The following is a 21,650-nucleotide window of genomic DNA, read 5'->3' on the forward strand; positions in this document are numbered from 1 at the left end:
AACTCATAGACTCAGAAAATAGATTAGTGGTTGCCAGGATCTGAGAGGAAAAGGGTTTGGTGAGTGACTGCTAATAGGTTTGTGATTTCTTCTAGGGGTGGTGAGAATTTATTGGAATTAAACAGTGGTGATGATTGTATAACCTTGTGAATATACTAAAAATCACTAAGTTGAACACTGCATTGTTTTTAAAGAAACAAGACCTAGTAACAGAGCTTTTGTGCATTGAGGGCTCTAGGGGATTGATGACGGGGCTTAGAGAAACTGGTGGGATCTGGCAAGAGATGGTGGTGGGGTTTAGAATCAGCATGGGGGTGCCTGGTAGTTATCCTAGAGTCCACTGGAAGCAGAAGCCAGGCTTGCACATGTTAACAGAAGATTAGACTTTCATGTGAGAAATATCTAAAAATACAGAGAGGAATTCTGAGGAGTTGATTTAGCAGGGAGGGATAAAAAGCCAGAGAAACCTGGGCTACTGTACATTAATGTAAGCCCCATTTAAATGCACAGGTCATTTATGCCCAGGAAAACTGGGATCCAGACAAAAATAGATCTTAGTTCAGGGACAAAATTAGCTTTGAGTAATTGCTCTAGTTTGCAATGAGGGCTGAAGGAAGAGTAAACCAAGAATTGATGCTAAGTCTGGGAGCGGGGTGGCGTGAGAGCAAAGCAAAGTAATGGTCTGTTAAGAGCTCGCATGTGACATTCCACTGGCTAACAGAGCCTGACCTTTCTATTTTGTGGCCTATTCTGGGGTTCCTTCCTGGGGGAGTTAAATCCATTTTAAGTGGATAACATATATGTTATAGCATACATCCCTGGAACACACAAAGCTTATTCCACCCCAGGGCCTTTGCACTCTCTGGCTCTGTCCAGGTCTTTCTATGACTGGCTAGTTTTCATCCTTTTAGCCTTTGCCAATCACCCTTCCTAAAGAAGATTCTCTTCACCACCTGCCCCCACTAATCCTCCTCTCTCATACTTCCCTATTTATTCTCTTCACAGTATCTATCACTCCGAAATGACTTTGTTTATGTGCTAACTTGGTATGGGCTGTCTTCCCCGAATCATACGTTAAGTTGCCAGAGAGCTGAGACCTCGATCGCCTCATTTGACAAGCAAGGGACGGCTGTGGTTGTCCTGTGGTTCTCATGGAGACTGGATAACCTGTCCAATTTAGGGGCAGAGGAGACCCCTTTGACTGTGGATTTGAAGTGACATGCTCCAAACAACTTGTCTGTTTTCTGTGTCTTATTTCTTAACTGGTTCAGAATTCTCAAGGACAAGAACAGTGTTCACTGAGAACCTATTAGCTCAGAGATGTCCAGAACGTCAGTTGTATAAAGCTAGCATGTATCTATCTGGTCATCACTGTGTCTGGCACATAGTAAGTGTACAAACATTGTTGAATGAATGAACTGTGAGGAGCCCTGCCCCCTGCGTTCTACCCTTGAGAAGCGGTGGCTGAAAATTTCCCAGGTCCTATGGCTCCTTCTCTGAGGGTGCCAAACACACTCAAGTGATGTTTCTTTGTGTTGACTTGAAGCTCTCCTCCCTCATCTTCTCCCAGCTTTTCTCTTTGAACTTCAGAGCTGACTGCCATGCATCTGGCTTCCTGCTGTGGAAGGCAGAGGTGAGGAACAGCCAGAATCAGAGGAGAAGGCTGGTGGCCCGGGCTGCCTCTGTCTTTGGCCGTGCAGATAATCTATTTGCCACATTCCTACCTCCTGTTTCCATTCTCATTGATAATGGATCTTAGACTTTGCCACAATCACACACAAATGTGGAAGAGATTTTTGGGGGCTTGTGGGATATCTGAGGGATGGAGCTGTCAGGGGAGTATAATCTCCTCGGTTCTGTCTCATCACAACAAAAATCTGAAGCGATGGACGTTAAAGCCCTCGGCACGTCACAACTCTCAGACAGACCATGTTAATAGTTCTCAGACAGATCAGTTTTATTTAGAAAAAAAGGAAAATACATCCTCAAGGCTTGAGGGCATGCCCACCCAAAAGACATGGAGAGAACGCGAGGGAGTGTGTGCACGGGTGGGATAGAGAGAGACCCCTGGCTCTTTGGCTCCTCTTTTTATATGTTTTTTCCTCCCCCAGGCCTGCCCTATGTAAACTGGGCTGGCCAGGAGTGCTGTTTGTTCCTACTGAGGTCCTCACTCCAGTCCTTGGACCTTCCTTTGATCTATTTTCGCAGGCTTTTCCCTTCGTTGTCTTTTAGCCACCGCCATTCTGGACTCCTGTTTCCTATTCTAACGACCTAACAGAGCCATCCTCTCTGGTGTCTGCTATTTCCTTCTCTTCATAGATCCTTACTGAAGAGACAGTATGGAAAAATATTACAGATCACATGTTCTTCAAAAGCATGAAAGACTCATCTCAGGAGCATCAGGTGCCCTCACTACAGGGGTAAGAGAACAAACAGGTGGACTTAGCGATGGAAACCAGTATGGAGGTTCTCGAAAAAAATTAAAAACAGAACTACTACATGAGGGCTTTCCTGGTGGCTCAGTGGGGAAGAGTCCCCCTGCTCATGCAGGAGACACGGGCTCTATCCCTGGTCCGGGAAGGTCCCATATGCCTTGGAGCAACTAAGCCCGTGTGCCACAGCTATTGAGCCTATGCTCGAGAGCCGGGAAACTGCCACTACTGAACCCGCGCGCCACAGCTGCTGAAGCCTGTGCGCCCTAGAGCCTGTGCTCCACAAGAGATGCTGCCACTATGAAAGCCTGCACACTGCAACCAGACAGTAGCCTCCGCTTGCCGCAACGAGAAAAGCCCGTGCAGCAATGGAAATCCAGCACAGCTAAAAATGAATAAATAAAAGTATTTATCAAATAAATTTTAAAAAAAGGTAAAACATTCTGTATCACCCTGGTAGCTCAGCTGGTAAAGAATCTGCCTACAATGCAGGAGACCCTGGTTCGACCCCTGGATTGGGAAGATCCCTTGGAGGAGGGCATGGCAACCCACTCCAGTGTTTTTGCCTGGAGAATCCCCATGGACAGCGGGGCCTGGTGGGCTACAGTCGGTGGGGCAGCAGAGTCGGACACGACTGAGCAACTAAGCACAACACAGCACAGCATACTAGGGAAAAGAACTACTACCTGGTGCAACAATTCCGCTTGTGGGTATATATCCAAAGGGAATGAAAACAGGATCCTGAAGAGACATCCGCACTCTCACCTTTATAGCAGCGTTAGTCACAAAAGCTTCTCCAAAGGACTTCCCTGGTGGCTCAGACGGTAAAGCGTCTGTCTACAATGCGGGAGACCCGGGTTCAATCCCTGGGTTAGGAAGATCCCCTGGAGAAGGAAATGGCAATCCACTCCAGTACCATTGCCTGGAAAATCCCATGGACCGAAGAGCCTGGTAGGCTACAGTCCAAAGAGTCGGACACCACTGAGCGACTTCACTTTCACTTTAGTCACAAAAGCCAAGATAATGGAAGCAACCTAAGAGACCATCAATTGATGAATGGGTAAGGAAGCTGTGATACATATACACACACAATGGAACAGTATTCGCTGGAGAAAGAAGGGGATCCTGCCATTTGCAACACTACAGATGGACCTTGAGGGCATTATGCTAAGTGAGATAAGTCAAGCAAAGAAAGACAAATACTTCGTGATATCACTTACATGTGGAATCTAAAAAGGCAAAGTCACAAAAACAGAGGGTAGAGTGATGGTTACTAGGGGCTGGAGTTGAGGAACAGGAGAGACGTTAAGTGTACAAACTTGCAACTGGTAGACAACTAAGTCCTGGGGACCTAATCACAGCATAGAGATTATAGACAACATTGTAGTGGAAACGTCAGACTCTAAATATCTAAGATTTAAGAGACCAGATCTTCATTATTCCCATCATGAGAAAAGAAAATTATGTGACCTAACAGAGGTGTTGACTAATGCTACAATGGCATCATATTGCAATACAGAAATGTATCATATCAGAGTAATGTACACTTCAAAGTTCCACAAAATTACACGCCAACTAGATCTCAAAAAAAATTTTTTAAGTAGGCTTACATTAGTGGAGGCGAGCTTTTGCTTAGGTAAAAACCCAGTAAAACTCAGAACCAAAATAACTAAACTGCTGATATTTTCCAATCATTTCCTTTGGGCAGAAACTGTGCTAAGCTGTGGTTTCTCTATCCTTAGAGATTTTCAAGACTAGAACACATCAGAATAAAAAAAATTTGTCTCACGTGAACAATGTAGTTGACAGTTTCAGCTTGATAAGAACAAATGATTTATAAGTAGAACCACCTTTCAAGGTGGAAAAGAATTCACTTATTTACTATCACACCTTCCCTCTTCTTGCTAAAGATTTGCAGTATCTTTAGGAAAATCCTTATTTCAGACTAGACATAAGATCTAAACACCATAGAAAAATTGGAAAAAGAGTAAAAACTTATTATAGTAAAATCTGAAGTTATAATAGCCAAAGGTTACCAAGATTTACCAAGTATCCTGCAAATATTAGGGATTCCCTGGTGGCTCAAGATGGTCAAGACTCTGGGGAAGCGAGGTGGGAGGGGGTTCAGGATGGGGAACACATGTACACCTATGGCTGATTCATGTCAATGTATGGCAAAAACCACTACAATACTGTAAAGTAATTAGCCTCCAATTAAAATAAATAAAAATTAAAAAAAAAAAAGATGGTCAAGAATCTGCAATGTGGGAGACCTGGGTTGGGAAGATCCCCTGGAGAAGAGATAGCAATCCATTCCAGTATTCTTGCCTGGAGAATCCTATGGACAGAAGGGCCTGGCAGGCTACAGTCCATGGGGTCGCAAAGAGTTGGATACAACTGAGCGACTAAGCACAGAGAACGGATAGGGATACACAATGTTGTGGTCGTTTCAGGTGAACAGCGAAGGGACACAGCCATACTATACATGTAGATGTGTGAACACTTCTAGTTGATAAAGAGAGCATAATCCTATTGTGTATACTACTTTATAGTCTCCCCCACTTCATCTTTGACTTTCAACATTCCCCTGTATCATAAAAATTCTTCACAACATGATTCTAATAAAATATTCTATGTTTTAAATGAATGTATTATAATTTACTTAGTCACACTCCTCTGTTGGAATCGCTATTTATCTCCATCTTCAATTTTTCACATTTAAACCACAACAGTGACAAATATTAATTAAGCAATTACTCTGAGCCAGGCATCATGATTCATGTTTATTAACTCGCTTTATAATTCATTTCATCACTAATGCTCAGATGAACATCTAATATATAATGCCATGCCTCTCCATTTAATTTTTAAAATTTTTAATCTCTTGGTGAAGCTTTCTTTGTATAGGTCTTGCTTATTTCCTATGTTTATTTCTGTTATTTAACATTTTATTTGCTATTTGTGACTATGCCAGTATTTTGATCTACTGAGTTACTGATACTGAAATCCTAATTTTAGAATGTGTTTTCTTTTCTTTAAAACATCTATTCCCTCTTTCAAAACCAGCCTCATCTTCACTATCCCTTATCTCTGGTACATATTTGGCCAATGCTAAGTAAGTAAGGTTTTCTCCCTTTCAGTCTCTCTGCCTCTCTGTTCCTCCCTCCCTCTTCTCTTTCACACACACATACACACTCATACCTGTGCAAACTTAACATTGATGCCTAAACATAATCTTAGATACTTAAATGTCCAGGTGTAACAATTCACTTTGCACAGATCAATATTGTCTTAGATTCCAGACTTCCTAGATAGCAAGTTCCATCAAAACAGTTTGATGGATATGGGCATTCACTAAACATTTTTAGTAATAATGCTTGAGTTTTCAGAGAGCTCTGGAATTTGTTTTGATTTTGCTTGTTCCTAAGTTTCTTTGCCTAAAGGTAGTGCTGGGGATTCAAAGACTAGACTTTCAGATCATAAGGCATGTTTCCTCATCATCACCATTCATCCATTCAAGATGGTCTGTCATCTTCTTGGGCTTCTGGGCTGTTGCTCTTCACAAATATCTTCATGGACAAGGGAAGAATTGTCCTTTTGCCTATCACTAACATAAAAGTAGAGAGAAATTCTGCCAGGCTTAATTGAGAGTATTATACAAATGCTTCTTATATAGATGGGGAAAGTCTATTCAAAGAAAAAGCTCTCAGGACATCAAAGCTGTGTTCCTATCAAAGGGCACACCTAGCTATCTGATTTTAATGCTTCAAGAGGCCAGACTGAATTTTATGGTGGTGATGACCGTCATGTTTGACTTTTGTCCACTAGGGTCACCTTTGCAAGACTTGTTTCTTCATGGATAAGTGGAAACAACAGCTTTCTTGTGTATCTCCCTGGAATTTTGAGAAACACGTACAATTGTATCCATGCGAAAATGCTTTGAGAAGTAAATACTTATGGAAAAATGTAATAGTAATAATAATGGCAATACCACAGTGCCAAAGTTATCTAGAACAAAGAACAAATGAAATTATCAGAAGAGGGAGGTAACTGTAGGGGGTGTCCTTTAGTTCAGGGAATAGAAGGCATGAGATAAGGGATAAAAGAAACAAGAGAGTCAAGTTTCTGAATTCCATATGTAGGAAAAAAAGATAATGAGGGAGGAAGACCATCAGCAAAAGTCTGGTTAGTGAGATCCATTACAAATATGTGTTGAGCACAATATAAAAAAAAATCAAAAAATGAAAACATCTAAATAGATATTTCTTTCATACAAATGGCCAACAGGCACATGAAAAGTTGCTCAGCATTGCTAATTACTGTAGAAATGCAAATCAAAGCTACAATGAGGTATAATCTCATACCACTCAGAATGGCCATCATCAAAAGGTCTACAAATAATAAATGCTGGAGAGTGTGGAGAAAAGGGAATGCTCTTACACTGTTGGTGGGAACGTAAACTGGTACAACCACTATGGAGAAGAGTATGGAGGTTCCTTAAAAAATTAAAACTAGAACTACCATATGATCCAGCAACCACACTCCTGGACATATATCTGGAAAAGATGAAAACTCTAATTCAAAAAGATGCATCTCAATGTTCATAGCAGCACTACTTACAACAGCCAAGACATGGAAGAAACCTAAATGTCCACCAACAGATGAATGGGTAAAGATGTGGTGTGTGCACGCGCGCGCGCGCGCACACACACACACACACACACACAGAAGTATAGATATAATGGAATAAAATATTACTGAGCCATAAAAAAGAATGAAATAATGCCATCTGCAGCAGTATGGATGGACCTAGAGATGATCATACTGGTATCTGAAGTCAGAGAAAGACTGTTTATCACTTATGTGTAGGAGTTTTAAAAAAATGATACAAGCAAACTTACATACAAAATAGAAAGAGACTCACAGACAGAAAACAAACTTACAGCTACGAAAAGGGAAAAAGAGGAAAACTGGGAATCTGGGTTTAACAGATGCACACTACGATACATAATACACAGAAGAACTATACAAAAAAGATCTTCATGATGATAACCATGATGGTGTGACCACTCACCTAGAGCCAGACATCCTGAAATGCGAAGTTAAGTTAGCCTTAGGAAGCATCACTACAAAGCTAGTGTGGAGGTGATAGAATTTCAGTTGAGCTATTACAAATCCTAAAAGATGATGTTATGAAAGTGCTGCACTCAATATGCCAGCAAATTTGGGAAACTCAGCAGTGGCCACAGGACTAGAAAATGTTAGGTTTCATTCTAATCCCAAAGAAAGGCAATGCCAAAGAATGTTCAAATTACCACACAATTGTATTCATCTCACACACTAGCAAAGTAATGCTCCAAGCCAGACTTCAGCAGTACATGAACCATGAACTTCCAGATGTTCAAGGTGGATTTAGAAATGGCAGAGGAACCAGAGATCAAATTGCTAACATCTTCTGGATCATCAAAAAAGCAAGAGAGTTCCAGAAAAACATCTATTTCTGCTTTACTGACTAAGCCAAAGCCTTTGACTGTGTGGATCACAACGAACTGTGGAAAACTCTGAAAGAGATGGGAATACCAGACGACTTGACCTGCCTCGTGAGAAACCTGTACGCAGGTCAGGAAGCAACAGTTAGAACTGGACATGGAACAACAGACTGCTTCCAAATCGGTAAAAGAGTACGTCAAGGCTGTATATTGTCACCCTGCTTATTTAACTTACATGCAGAGTACATCACACGAAATGCCATGCAGGAAGAAGTACAAGCTGGAATCAAGACTGCCAGGAGAAATATCAATAACCTCAGATACACAGATGACACCACCCTTATGGCAGAAAGTAAAGAAGAACTAAAGAGCCTCTTGATGAAAGTGAAAGAGAGTGAAAAAGTTGGTTTAAAACACAACATTCAGAAAACTAAGATCGTGGCATCTGGTCCCATCAATTCATGGCAAATAGATGGGGAAACAATGACGGTGAGAGACGTTATTTTCTTGGGCTCCAAAATCACTGCAGATGGTGACTGCAGCCATGAAATTACAAGACCTGGTTGCTCCTTGCAAGAAAAGCTATGACCAACCTGGACAGCATATTAAAAAGCAGAGATATTACTTTGCCAACAAAGGTCCATCTAGTCCAGGCTATGGTTTCTCCAGTAGTGTATGTATGTGAGAGTTGGACTATAAAGAAAGCTGAGTGCCAAAGAATTGATGCTTTTCAACTGTGGTGTTGGAGAAGACTCATGAGAGTTCCTTGGACTGCAAGGAGATCAAACCAGTCTATCCTAAAGGAGATCAACCCTGAACATTCATTGGAAGGACTGATGCTGAAGCTGAAACTCCAATACTTTGGCCACTTGATGCGAAGAACTGACTCACTGGAAAAGACCCTGATGCTGGGAAAGACTGAAGGCAGGAGGAGAACGGGACAACAGAGGATGAGATGGTTGGATGGCATCACCAACTCGATGGTCAGGAGTTTGAGTAACCTCCGGGAGCTGGTGATGGACAGAGAGGCCTGGTGTGCTGCCGTCCATGGGGTCGTAAAGAGTCGGACACGACTGAGCAACTGAAGTGAACTATATATAAACAAGATAAACAAAGACCTATTATATTGTACAAGGAACTATATTCAACATCTTGTAACAACCTATAATGGAAAAAAGTCTTAGAAAGAATATATACATATATACACAAACAGATATACACATATATATACACAAACATAAAACTGAATCACTTTGCTGTATACCTGAAACTTTATAAATCAATTATACCTCAATAAAAAAAATAAAAGGACAAGATCTGATCGGGAAAACCCCCCCAATTTTGCTGGGAAAAAGGTGGAGAGGTGGGTCTCTAGACAAGAATGTTAGTGAGGGAACACTATTCTTGTTCTATCAATAGTGAGTCAACTCATTAAAAGGAGAACCAATGTATCACTAAGAACAGTATTTTTGTGTTCTGTGAACACAAAACGTGTGTCCTTAAAATCAAAAGATGCTTGGCAACATGCTTAGTAAATGCACCATGCTACATTTTTCTGACCAAGAGCCACAAGAAACAGTGGTTGGTCAAAGGTTTCAGGAGACTCCCAAGGAAAGGAAACAGTACACTTTCGCTTAACTTAGTACCTGTGTTCTCAATCCACCCCTCCCACATTCCTTACTCCTTTTTAAAAAATAAACTTGTTAATATTGGGCAGAATCGATTGTTTGAGAAGCATGGTTTTAGAAAATCTGGTTTAATTCTTGAACTTGCAAAAATGGAAACTTCAGGTATATTCAGGTTCCTGCACTGGAAGCATCATATTTCTGGAAAAACAGCTTTGAATGGAAGAAAATCCGTTGAGAGCAGAAACCAATTTCCAAAGGTGGATCCATTGGCCTGTGGTCTGGGGATGTTGGTGGGTGCCAGATGAGCCAGGAAAACTATCCTTGGGAAGCAAGCCTTGGCTAACTTCTCAGCAACCCTTGGCATTAGCCTGACTTTCCTGGATGTTTTTCAAAAAAGTTTTGGCAGAAATGCAGAACACAGAGGGGAAGGGAAGGCAATCCTCAGAGATAAAGGTAGGAACACATTAAGGCCTCTGGGGCCATTCATTCATTCATCCATCCATCCGTTAATCAAACATACGTTACTTACTAACCACGTGCTCAGCATTGTGCTAAGTGCTGCAGCCAACAGTGCAGCTTCAAGAGGCTCACGGACACAAACTGGTGCAAAGAAGGAAAAGCACCCCGAGAGAAATCTATTCAAAGTGTAGGTTGAGGGGACACAACTTAGGGTGAGGGCAAAAGGGTAATCAAGAAGGACTTTACAAAGGAGGCAGTTTTCCAGCTGAACTTTGAAAGAGGAGTGAAACCTGCATTTTAACAAGCACCTCAAGTGGTTAAATTTTGAAAAGCACTGTTCTAGGATATGAGATGGAGAAGGCGATGGCACCCCACTCCAGTCCTCTTGCCTGGAAAATCCCATGGACGGAGGAGCCTGGTGGGCTGCAGTCCATGGGGTAGCGAGGAGTCGGACACGACTGAGCGACTTCACTTTCACGCATTGGAGAAGGAAATGGCAACCCACTCCAGTGTTCTTGCCTGGAGAATCCCAGGGATGGGAAAGCCTGGTGGGCTGCCGTCTTTTGGGGTCGCACAGAGTCGGACACGACTGAAGCGACTTAGCAGCAGCAGCAGGATATGAGATCTCCTACCTGGTCTTCTCTTGAGGACTATTTAAAGGTGCCCTTCAAAGTCACCATTAAAATTCATTATAAATCAGATAGTTTGCTTATAAATTCATGACAAACTGCACCTCAGCCATGGCATGTTTCGCCAACTTATTTAACAGCTGCTGTTTTGTTACCTGGGCAATGTTTAACAACTCTAGGAGGGACTTTTCTTTCTTTTTTATATTTTTAACAACAACAAAAAACACCTTTACTATGTAAATTTTCAAGCATATTAAAAATCAACAGAACAATACAACAAACCTCCATGTTCCCATAACCCAGCTTCAACAACCATCCATTAGTGGCCAATCTTGTTTTTAAATCTCCCATATTATGTTATGAGAAAGTCATTATAAAATTTTATCAGTCAATTAAAATGACATTCAAAATGTGTTTTCTTTTCTAGGAACACACAGGTTAACATCTTGTACCTCTAATAATCTGAGACTTATTAGATTGAAAGGATCTATTGAAAGGACCCCAATAGCAGTTTAAAATCTATATTCCCAAATTCCAAGTGTCAGTGGCCACCCTCTGCCACATACTGGGGAAACATGAAAGCAGCCATCAAGGCAGGGGTTGCCTGGGCCATGTGTATATCTAAAATCTATGGGCATCTATAACAAAGCTGTCCAACAAAGCTAACATGCTTCAGGCAAGGTCTTTGTCATCTGAAACCATCTTAACACTCTTCAGAGCTTCAAGTGGAGGAATTCATAAGGAATAAGTCACAGGTATCCATAATAGTGATATTCTATTTCTTAGCTGACAATAATGTAGAAAGAGCCACAGAAAGAAGAAATCAACAGAGGACCCAATGAACTATAATACTTAGTTTCAACTTATAAGCGATAGCAAGCATCTTGGGTAAGCTACCTGAACCAGGATCTGTTATTTCCAAACTCTGCCTTGATTACTGAAAACAAACAAACAAAACCCCCAAACCCCACACAAGTAATAGCTCTCCTCTGAAGCTATGAAAATCCAGCTGAAACCCAGTTTCGATGGACAAGCCCTGGTAGAGCCTGGGTCAGATGGAAAGAATATCCAGTTTGGTCTTTCATTCTGTGGATATTTACTTTCTTTCTGACCACAGACTTTGTCTTCTAGAGCAGGTGTGGTCAGGTTCTGGGCAGGGCTGTGGCTTACTGTGTCAGCCCATGGCCAGGTAACGGATTTTGACAATGGCTTCAGGTTGACCATCCACTATCAACCACGTCTCCTGCTGGTTTATGAAGCCTGCTGCCCTGTTTCGAGGATTTCTCTTTGCCTTTTTTTGCTGTGTTGGAGCTGTTTCCTGGATCTGTTGTCTTTATGTCCCCTGATTTACTTCCTTGTATTAGGGGAGCACACCCTCCCATAGCTTTATAAGAAAAGGTATATGTCGGATTTCTTTTTGAGATCTTGAATGGCTGTAATTAATGTTTACCATTAGATCACAGCAGTTATTTATTCCAGTGACACATCTGTCAATACTTGTCATTGCTTTTATTTTTTAATCAAATTCGCTAGTCTCAATAAAAATAGAAAAAGCTACTGGAAAAGGTAATGGCTTGTATCCCTGAAATATATGCATACATCATCTTTAATACTAAATTCTAGCTGTGTTTTAGGTAATGCCATGAAATCATTTAAATTTTACTATTTAATTTCCACAACAGTGCCTGACTTGGTACCCTTGCAACCCTTGTTTTACAGGATTAAGAAATCAAGCCTCAGAAAGACTGAAACAGTTGCATGAGGTTACAGATGCAGCAAAAAGCACAAAAGGCTTTGAACCTCACTGTTTGGTACCTGGACAGATTCTGTGGGTGTGAGGAAGAAATTCTATTGAAAGAAGGTTTATAATTCACCTAATTAAAATTCACTGGCTATTATATATTCATACTTAGAGTGACCAAATTGGCTCACCTATGCAAAAGACTGTATTATATCATAAAAATGGAGACTTGGCATGGACTTGCTTTCGGTCTCTTGAACCAGGTAGCAAATTCCAGCTACAAAACTAGTATTAATAGATGGAGATCTCAACCGAAATTTGCCAACACTCTTGCAAGTTTTTTCTTGCAGATCCAGGAGGGGAGAGACCTTGCTGATCTTATTTATCTCTTGATAAAGGTAAAGGAGTATACCAATGCCTGGAGTGTTAGTCACTCAGTTGTGTCCAACTCTTTGCAACCCCATGGACTGTAGCCTGCCAGGGTCCTCTGTCCATGGAATTCTGAATTCTCTAGTTAAGAATACTGGAGTGAGTAGCCATTCCTTTTCCAGGGGCTCTTCCTGACCCAGGGATTGAACCCACATCTTCTACATTGCAGGCAGATTCTTTACTTTCTGAGAAACCAGGAAAGCCCAGGGAAGTGTGGAAGAGCCTGGCATTTAGTAACAGTGCTCAATATGTATTTGTTGAATGACCAACCAATCTTTCTCCAGGGTAAAAGTCATATGGACAGTCTCCACATTCCATCTTTCATATGGAATAAAAGGATAGCCTGGAATGGGTGGGAGTACAATGAATGAGACCTTAAAACCACTCTGGGCTCTACTTCCCAAGTCGTGTACCCCATCTGTATGGAGGAGGGGTGCTCTTTCCAAATTCACATGTGTAATATGGGCTAGCAGTGATCCAGCCTGCAGGAAATTCACGAGATACGTGTCCCTGAAACTGAGTATAGGTTAAGTGTACTTTTTTTTTTGCATTTTTTTTTTTTGATGTGGACCATTTTTAAAGTCTTTATTGAATTTGCTACAACATTGCTTCTGTTTCATGTTTTGATTTTTTTGGCTCTGAGGCTCCCTGACCAGGGATGGAACCTGCACCCCCTACAGTGGAAGGTGAAACCACTGGGACAGGGAAGTCCCTAAGTGCACTTTCAACAAATAGACTTTTAACACTTGGGGAAGCAAAGATTTCCATGTCCCTGCCTTTGGCAATGCTTGACCCACCAATATTCTGACACGACAAGCCATACCATAGCAGTTCTCTTCAGTGGTGAACTCCTCACAACCCCCAGGACTCCCTTAGTTCTGCCCGGGATGGTGGAAAGACCGCAGGTGCCAACAGCTTGAAGAATACTCTTCTCAAATGTGTATTTTCAAAGAGGCTTTATGATTCCCTAGCACCTACTTCAACTTTGTAATTTGATAGAAGGCTTTTCAGACTGGATTTAATAAATAAAGACATTGATTGTTTTGAGATTCCTGGCTCTTTTTACAGTTCTGGGAATGAATTATATTGAGCCTTGTCAATATTTATGTCAGTTTGCATTATCTCCCTGTGTTTCTTGACTGGAGTGCTATTGATGTTTGGGGTGGGTCAGTTCTTCATTGGGAGGACAGTCTCCAGCATTGTAGGATATTAATATTCTTAGCCCTTCCCCCCCAAATGCATGTAGTGCCCCAAATCACTGATATACACAGATATTTCCCACATAGTTTCAAGCACCTCCCGGGGAACGGCACCACTATCTAGTGCCCCAAATGATCACAAACTACAGATGACTGAGATATGAAAATAGCCAGGACTGAACATCACCAGATTCCCCAGGGAAAGCATACACCTGGCAGTTGGTCAGCCATTCTCCTCCTATGCACCCTTCTGCTTCCTCTTTATCCTTCAGAGTCTTTATTATGAAACCTGTCAAAATGAATTCTGCACTGTTTCAAAGGGAAAATGCTTCCAGTACCTTGGAGGGAGCACAACTTGGAGGGTGTAGGAAGCTTAGTTTGACGTTCTATTTGTTTTCATACGTGACATATGATGTTTCCAGGCTCCAAATCTATCCATCTGTCTGACAGTTATTGCCTGTACTGAGTGCAACACTGGTAGCTTAACACACTTCTACTCTCTTTTATCCTTACAACATTTTTGCCACCTCTTAAAATGCTTTCTACATTCCCATATTCTAGATGAAGAAGCCAACACTTTAAAAGGGTATACATAAAGCTGATCCACTTCATTGTACAGTAGAAACTAATGTAACACTATAAAGCAATTATACTTCAGCAAAAAAAAAAAAAGGTATGAAATTTGGCCAGTCAACTTTCTGATTCCAATATCTATTTTCTGACAACAGGATGGTCTCTTGCTGTAAATCTAGTGAAAAAAAGTCTTGCAGGAGGGAATGGAGATAGGAGGGCCAGAAAAAGGTTTCTATTCAAAGCACATAGAAGTCTAACCCCCCAGGACACACCAAGTGGCATCATTAGCATCCAACCTGTCACCACCAGCTGGAGTTCCAGCTCATCTCAGATGAATGTGGGATGGTGGCGGGGGGGCGGGGCGGTGGCGAGCCTCTGCAGGCACTTTTCTACTTGGCACTGGGAAAGGAGTAAATTGGCTGTTGATTCATTAATAAGCCAGGATAGAGTGTGGGCACCGATACCAGTCAATTCTCTGCTACTGCCTAGAGAATTTGGCTGCTACAATCTCCCCTTCCTGCTTTGCTGCAAAGAACCATCCAGGACCGGATATCTCAGAAGAGGAAGGAAGAGAGGAAACTGACTGGTTGGTCCTAAGGAAACTGATATGGCGGTTCCGGGGTTCCAGCATGGGATAAAGCAGCAGGAGGAGAACAGACACTGTGACCCCTTAACACCATTCATATATTCATTCATTCATTCACTTCGTACTATTTATTGGGCATCTATCACCAGCCAGATTTTCTTCTAGGTGAAGCTACACCAACAAAAAAACAAACCACAAGCAAATACCCCTGCCCTCATTGAGCTTATATTCTAATGAGGGAACACAGACAATAAGCATATTAATACATGGAATAACATATTACACAGAAACAAATACTCTGAGCAAAAAATTACAGGGAGGGGAGAACAAAGCTTGTGAGTGTGTGTGGGGGGGTGGGGAGGTTGATTTTAAAACAGTGATCAGAGAAGCTCTTAGCCAGTGACATGAATAAAGATCTAAAAGCACCACCATGCTGGGCCCTGTTCCAAGAGGTTCCCACTTTATCTCATTAATACAACAACCCTGAGAAATATGGCTATGATTATCCCCACTTCACAGACAAAGGCTTAGGTGAAGAGAAATGCAGTGATTTCTGGAGATCATTAGGATTTGAACTCAGGCAGTCTGAAGTTCAGCGGCTGAACGCTTGAATGTTGGTGCAGACAGCCTACAAACGGGGTATGAGAGAGGGCAAGCTGTGACTGCAAATGAGGCCTCTGTGTGCACCCAGGAAGCCAGTACAGTGCCACGCATGGGCAACTGTGGGTGGACTTGCAGGGGGGAAGCGGGTAGAGGTTCTTGATCTTTACGGAGTTTACTGGGACTCTCCGGGTCTGCGGCTGGGGAGCTGGGTCTGGCGAGGCGGGTGGGTGGGGGAGGGGGCTCGCTGCAGGGTTGTCCTGGGCCAGCTGCCCCAGTCAATAAGGTTAGGACCTGGCCAGAGCTCCTCGCCCTCCGGGGTTCTCACAAAGCTCCTCCCTGGGCAGCTGAAGGCGGTAGTGGAAGTGAGCTCAGGAAGTAGCACCAGCTGCTTCTTCTACAGAGACAGCCACAGAGTTGGCAGAGGTCAGCACAAAGGGCGAGCTGCACGGAGTGCAGGAGTTCCCCAGTGCATTCCCAGGTCTGGAGGGGCGCCGGGGAGTCTTTGGGGGGTGGCAGCAGAGGCTCAGAGAGTCGCCAAGAGTCTGACACGTCTGAGCGACTGAACTAAAGAGAGGCGCAGATAGGGTCGCTGTGCAGCAAGTGAGAGATGAACAACCACGTGCTCGGGTAAGAGAGGACAGAGCGGCACAGGGTGCACAGAAGAAAGGCCTGGAGAGGGAGCAAGCTCACCGGAATAACGGGACCAAGAGGTGCCGGAAGAGAGTGAAGAAGGGTCAGCTGGCGGGGGAAGAAGCGCAAAGGAACTGGTGTCCCAGAGAGGGCGTGCTCAAATGTGGGACCAGGGGTCTAGAAGACATTGGGAAGCGCTTAGGGACCCTCAGAGAGTGGCCCAGGTGGTGCCCCAGGCACAGCAAAGACAAGACTACGTGCTAAAAAATAGAGCCGGTGCTGCCTCTTGAGACCCGGGGCAAGGGATAAGCAAGGAGGGCGCAGAGTCTGCACGCTCAGATAACGCGGAGCGCTGTTGCTGTTAGAGTGGTGCGCTTTGAGGCTCCAGAAAAAAAAGTTGAGAAGTGGATGGGTGCCCAAGAATGTCGGAGGAGGCGGGAGGGAAAACGGAAAGTCCAAGGAAGAACTTGCTTGGTTAGGAGAGAAGGCACAGCACTGCTGGAAGTGGAAAGCCGCCCGGGGCGGCTTGGTCAGGGTTCTGAGCGCCACCGGGAGCACAAAGGAGGCGCTGATGGTTGGAGGGAGAGTGCGGAGAGTCTGAGAAAGGTGAGCAGAGGGTAGAAGCCCCGGTGCCCGGGCAGTGAGGAAGGGAGCGGTGAAAAGCGGAGAGTGTGAGGAGTCCCCACGAGGGGGTCCTGCCGCTAGGGTCTTCTGCGCCTGGCTGCTGCGGGTCCTAATTTACTTACCATGATGGAGAAGACTAAAGCCACAATGTTGATGGGGTACGCGGGGCAAAAACAGGCGACGATGGCAAGCCACAAGTAGTTTTGGGGCTTGGGCACGTCCTCCTCGGTCTTGTCATCGTCGGTGGTGGCCTCGGGACTGCTGTCCAAAGCCCTCTTGAAGTCCGAGCTGGGAGCGTACTGAGACATGGGCGAGGTCGGCAGAGCGGGGAGGCGCAAGAGCACGCAGTCCGTGTGGTCTGGGGCTTTGGCCGCAGGCTCCCGGCGAGTCGCTGAAAAGCCAGTGGCACAGGACTCCAGGGAAACGTAATCTCACCCCTTCTGCGCCTTCCACTTGCACCTGCCTGGGCTCAGGGACCCGAGCCAAGAGCCTCCGGCACTGCAGGGAGGGAGCGAGTGAGGGCTTCGGGGAGGCACCGGGGGAGGAGAGAGGGAGCCAGCCTGAGAAACAGGGGAAAGGCACCCCCTGAGGATACACCCGGGGGCCAACAAGCAGACACAAAGACTTACAGGTTAAGAGTCTTACAGGGAAGGGAAAGGGAAGACCCTTTACATGGCAGACTAACTGACCTAAGGCTGAAGATGACCAGCTCCTCTTTTAAAGCAGCATCACAGGAGGTGACCCAACTCGATCCAGTTGAGCACCCAGCCCTACCCAGGAGGCAGCAGACTTACTACTTCCTCTTGACTTTAATGATTTGCTTTCCCTGCTCTGTGATCCTTCTTCTAAGAGTTTGAACACTGAGCCTCACTGATTTATCTTCCCCAACAGGTAGGCAGGGAGCAAGGTGCTCAGTTTGGGGCACCTAACATCACTGAGGGGGCCTCTGGAGACTGGTGTGTCAAGAGGCAGCGGGCACCACCCAGGCAGGGCCTATCCTGGTACCCTCTACTTTCTCCCAAGTGTGCCGTCAAGGAGTCCTTCTCCTCTCCACTTTTCCACCTTGGAAGAGAGAGAAGCAGGTAGATCTAACTTGTGCAAACACAGGTGGTTACCTGGGATGGAAAGGAGAGAGAGGGATTCACTCTGGGAACTGGAGTGAGGGTAGCTGAGATACATCAGCAGTCTGAGCAATTCATGAAAGATGGTATGGACCAGAACTGGGGCTCCAAACCAGATGTAGTGGGGAAATCATCACATCTGAGTTGAATGACCTCAGAAAAATTCCCTCACCTTGCTGACTGCCAATGTTTTTGACCAAAAGAAATAATAATGATAGTGGAATAATGAGTCCCTGCCTCATCACAGATATTGTTAAAGACTATGAGACTGCATGTCAAGTCAGGAGATTCTAAGTGTTCAATAAATTTAACCTATTATTAGGATGATATTTTCCCCAAATATAGTTATTATAGGGCTTCTCAGGTGGTGCTAGTGGTAAAGAACCCACCTGCCAATGCAGGAGAGACAGGTTCAATCTCTGGGTTGGGAAGACCCCCTGGAAGAGGAAATGGCAACCCACTCCAGTATTCTTGCCTGGAGAATCCCATGGACAGAGGAGCCTGGTGGGCTACAGTCCATGGGGTCTCAAAGAGTCGGACACGACTGAAGCGACTGAGCACAGACACGTATAGTATCTCAAACCCAGTATCTCTTGCTGTAAACAATTCACGAAACATTCAGCTAGTCTGAGTTGGCAGGACCACAAAGAAAGGCAAATAATTTTAGTGTGCACAGTCTCAAAAGCAGTTGCTCACATCATCACATGGAAAAATGAGATGAGATGAGGAAGCAGTATGCATTCACCATCTCAAAACATGAACTGACTGATGGTCTCGGATGCTCTCATTCATTGCGTGGCCCTCTCTGATTTGAATATCTACCCCCCTCACTGGATGGCAAACTCCCTGAGAGAGGGAACTGCCTTGCTCATTTCTGTGTCAACACTTGGCAGTTATCTGTATTTTGTGTGCTTAGCATAGCTTTCTGGGTGAACATACGAAGATGACACATCACTTATATGGGGAATCTTAAAAAAAAAAAATGATGCAAATGAACTTATTTGCAAAACAGAAACAGATTCACAGACATAGAAAACGAAATTTTATTGTTCCCAAAGGGGATAGCGGGAGATCCCATTGCTGGGGGAGAGATAAATTAGGAGTTTGGGATTAACATATACAAACTACTATATATAAAACAGATAAATCTAACAAAAGCCTACTGTATAAGCACAGGGAACTATATTCAATATCACGTTAACTTATAATGGATACTGAAAAGGAGTATCTATCTGATTCATTTTGCTGTACAACTGAAACAACACTGTAAATTAACTATACTACAATTTTAAACAATGATTTAAAAAAAAAAAAAGGGAAAATACCACAGTATCTTTCCCACCATGTCTTCTCCCCCATTTTGGATGGTTAATCAAGTAGGAATAAGCCAGAGAATTAGAGTCACCTACTGAGTTCTCAACCAAACCTTTGCCTGGAATGCTTTTCCTTGAGACTGTCACATGGGTGCTCCTCCTTATTTCTTATCTGTCAACTGAAATGTCACTCCCTCAAAGAGAGAGTTTCTCTTTACATTCATCTAGTGTAGGCCCCCATAATTATTATATATTAGCTTTTTTTGGGGGGGTGACATTTATCACTGCTGCTGCTGCTAAGTCACTTCAGTCGTGTCCAACTCTGTGCGACCCCATAGACGGCAGCCCACCAGGCTTCCCCGTCCCTGGGATTCTCTAGGCAAGAACACTGGAGTGGGTTGCCATTTCCTTCTCCAATGCATGAAAGTGAAAAGTGAAAGTGAAGTCACTCAGTCCTGTCTGACTCTTAGCGACCCCATGGACTGCAGCCTAGTAGGCTCCTCCGTCCATGGATTTTCCAGGCAAGAGTACTGGAGTGGGGTGCCATTGCCTTCTCCTACTGTAATTTATTTGTGTACTTATTTGCTGTCTACTTTTTCTTGAGACTATAAGCTCTGTAACCTGTTCAGGGCTGTATCTCCAGAACTTAGAATTGTCCTGGCACATACTAGGGATGCAAGAAATAGTTCTTGAATGAATGGATCAGAATTACCTATGAGTGTTGAAAAATGATTTCCAGATCTTGATCAAGATCTACTTGAATTAGAATTTCCCAGAGTGGTACCCCAGAAATCTATATTTAGAATGCCTGGGAAATCTGTATTTTTAAAACAATCCTAAGTAATTTCGATGGAACTGAACATTTTCTCAAATCCCAATACCATCTCTAGCTCTCAGGATGTAGGCCTGGATCTTTCTTTTTTAGGTCCCCTCTGGTGCCTCAAATTCAGCATATCAAAGATTAAAGTGTCCTCCCTAAGAACCTACTTCTCAAGGCTTGGTCCATGGCTAATGGGTCCCGCCCATTTCTCTAACCTCCTCTCTAGTCAATCTTCTCCTCTATGCCCAGTTACACGGGACTTTTTCCCCCCCTCTTCTCAAGGAGTACATCTAGCCTTTTTCTAACCCAAGGTCTTGGACTCAATCCTTCTTCCAGGAATGCGTCCCTTCCTCCCTTTCATCTGTTGGCTCCTTTTCATTTTCAGGACCCATCACTTCATGTATTATCTTCTGAGAGAGTCCTTCCCTGACCATCTTATCTAAATCATGTTTCCACAACTTAAATGTCCATCAACAGATGAATGGATAAAAAAGGTGCAGTGCATATATACAATGGAATATTACTCAGCCATGGAAATGAATGAGCTTGGGTCATTCATAGTGATGTGGATGGACCGAGGGTCTCTCATATAGAGTGAAGTAAGTCAGAAAAACAAATATCATATATTAATGCATATATGTGGAATATAGAAAATGGTACAGATGGACCTATTTACAAAGCAGGAACAGAGATGCAGGCACACAGAATGGACATGTGAACATGGGGAGGGTGGGCAGGAGGGTAGGACCGACTGGGAGAGTAGCACCGACATCTATACACGACCATGTGCGGAGCGGCTAGCTAGAGGGAAGCTGCTGTAGCACAGTGAGCTCAGTCAGGTGCTCTGTGACGACCTAGAGGGGTGGAATGGGGGTGGGTAGGAGGGAGGCTCAAGAGGGAGGGGATATATGTAGACATATAGCTGATCCACTTTGTTCAACAGCAGAAACTAACACAACACCGTAAAGCAATTATACTTCATTAATAAAACAGCAACAATAACAAAAAACAAAGCAGACTTCCACAGTTTTATTCACCATCCTATTATCCTGTTTATTTCCTTCATCACAGGTATCACAACCAAAGACTGTCTTACTTGTCTGCTATTTATTGTCTGTTTCCCCCAGTAGAAGGCAAACTCACAAGAGCAGAGATTTTTTTTCTATTTTCATTTGGTTCACCGTGGTGTCTCCTAGGCCTTGTTCCTGGCCCTAAGTAGGTGCTCAACAGATACTCACTCAACAAACTGTGCATGCAGTCATCCACATTAGGAACTTGAAAGCATAATTCTTTTCTTTCCTTCAGCCTCTACACAAACAATTCATCATACCCTACTGACTCCATCTCAAACACAACTCTTCACCCCATCCTCTC

General features: G+C 43.6%; 1 protein-coding gene across 3 annotated transcripts in view; it reads right to left on the reverse strand.

Annotated features, from left to right (window-relative positions):
• The window catches only part of TMEM233 (transmembrane protein 233), a 46,835-nt gene extending 29,405 nt beyond the window's left edge, over positions 1-17,430 (reverse strand). Inside the window, exon 1 of one of the 3 annotated variants that reach the window (XR_008200806.1) lies at positions 17,145-17,430. Coding sequence is in view for 2 of the 3 variants with exons in the window: in XM_052654630.1 (XP_052510590.1) it covers positions 17,145-17,330 (186 nt within the window). In the remaining variant the exon portion in view is untranslated. The remainder of the gene's footprint in view (positions 1-17,144) is intronic. The other 2 variants (XM_052654630.1, XM_052654631.1) reach the window with 2 other exon arrangements.
• Positions 17,431-21,650: the final 4,220 nt, after the last annotated feature.

The sequence above is a fragment of the Budorcas taxicolor genome, chromosome 17, assembly GCF_023091745.1.
Source record: "Budorcas taxicolor isolate Tak-1 chromosome 17, Takin1.1, whole genome shotgun sequence".
Taxonomy (NCBI): Eukaryota; Metazoa; Chordata; class Mammalia; order Artiodactyla; family Bovidae; genus Budorcas; species Budorcas taxicolor.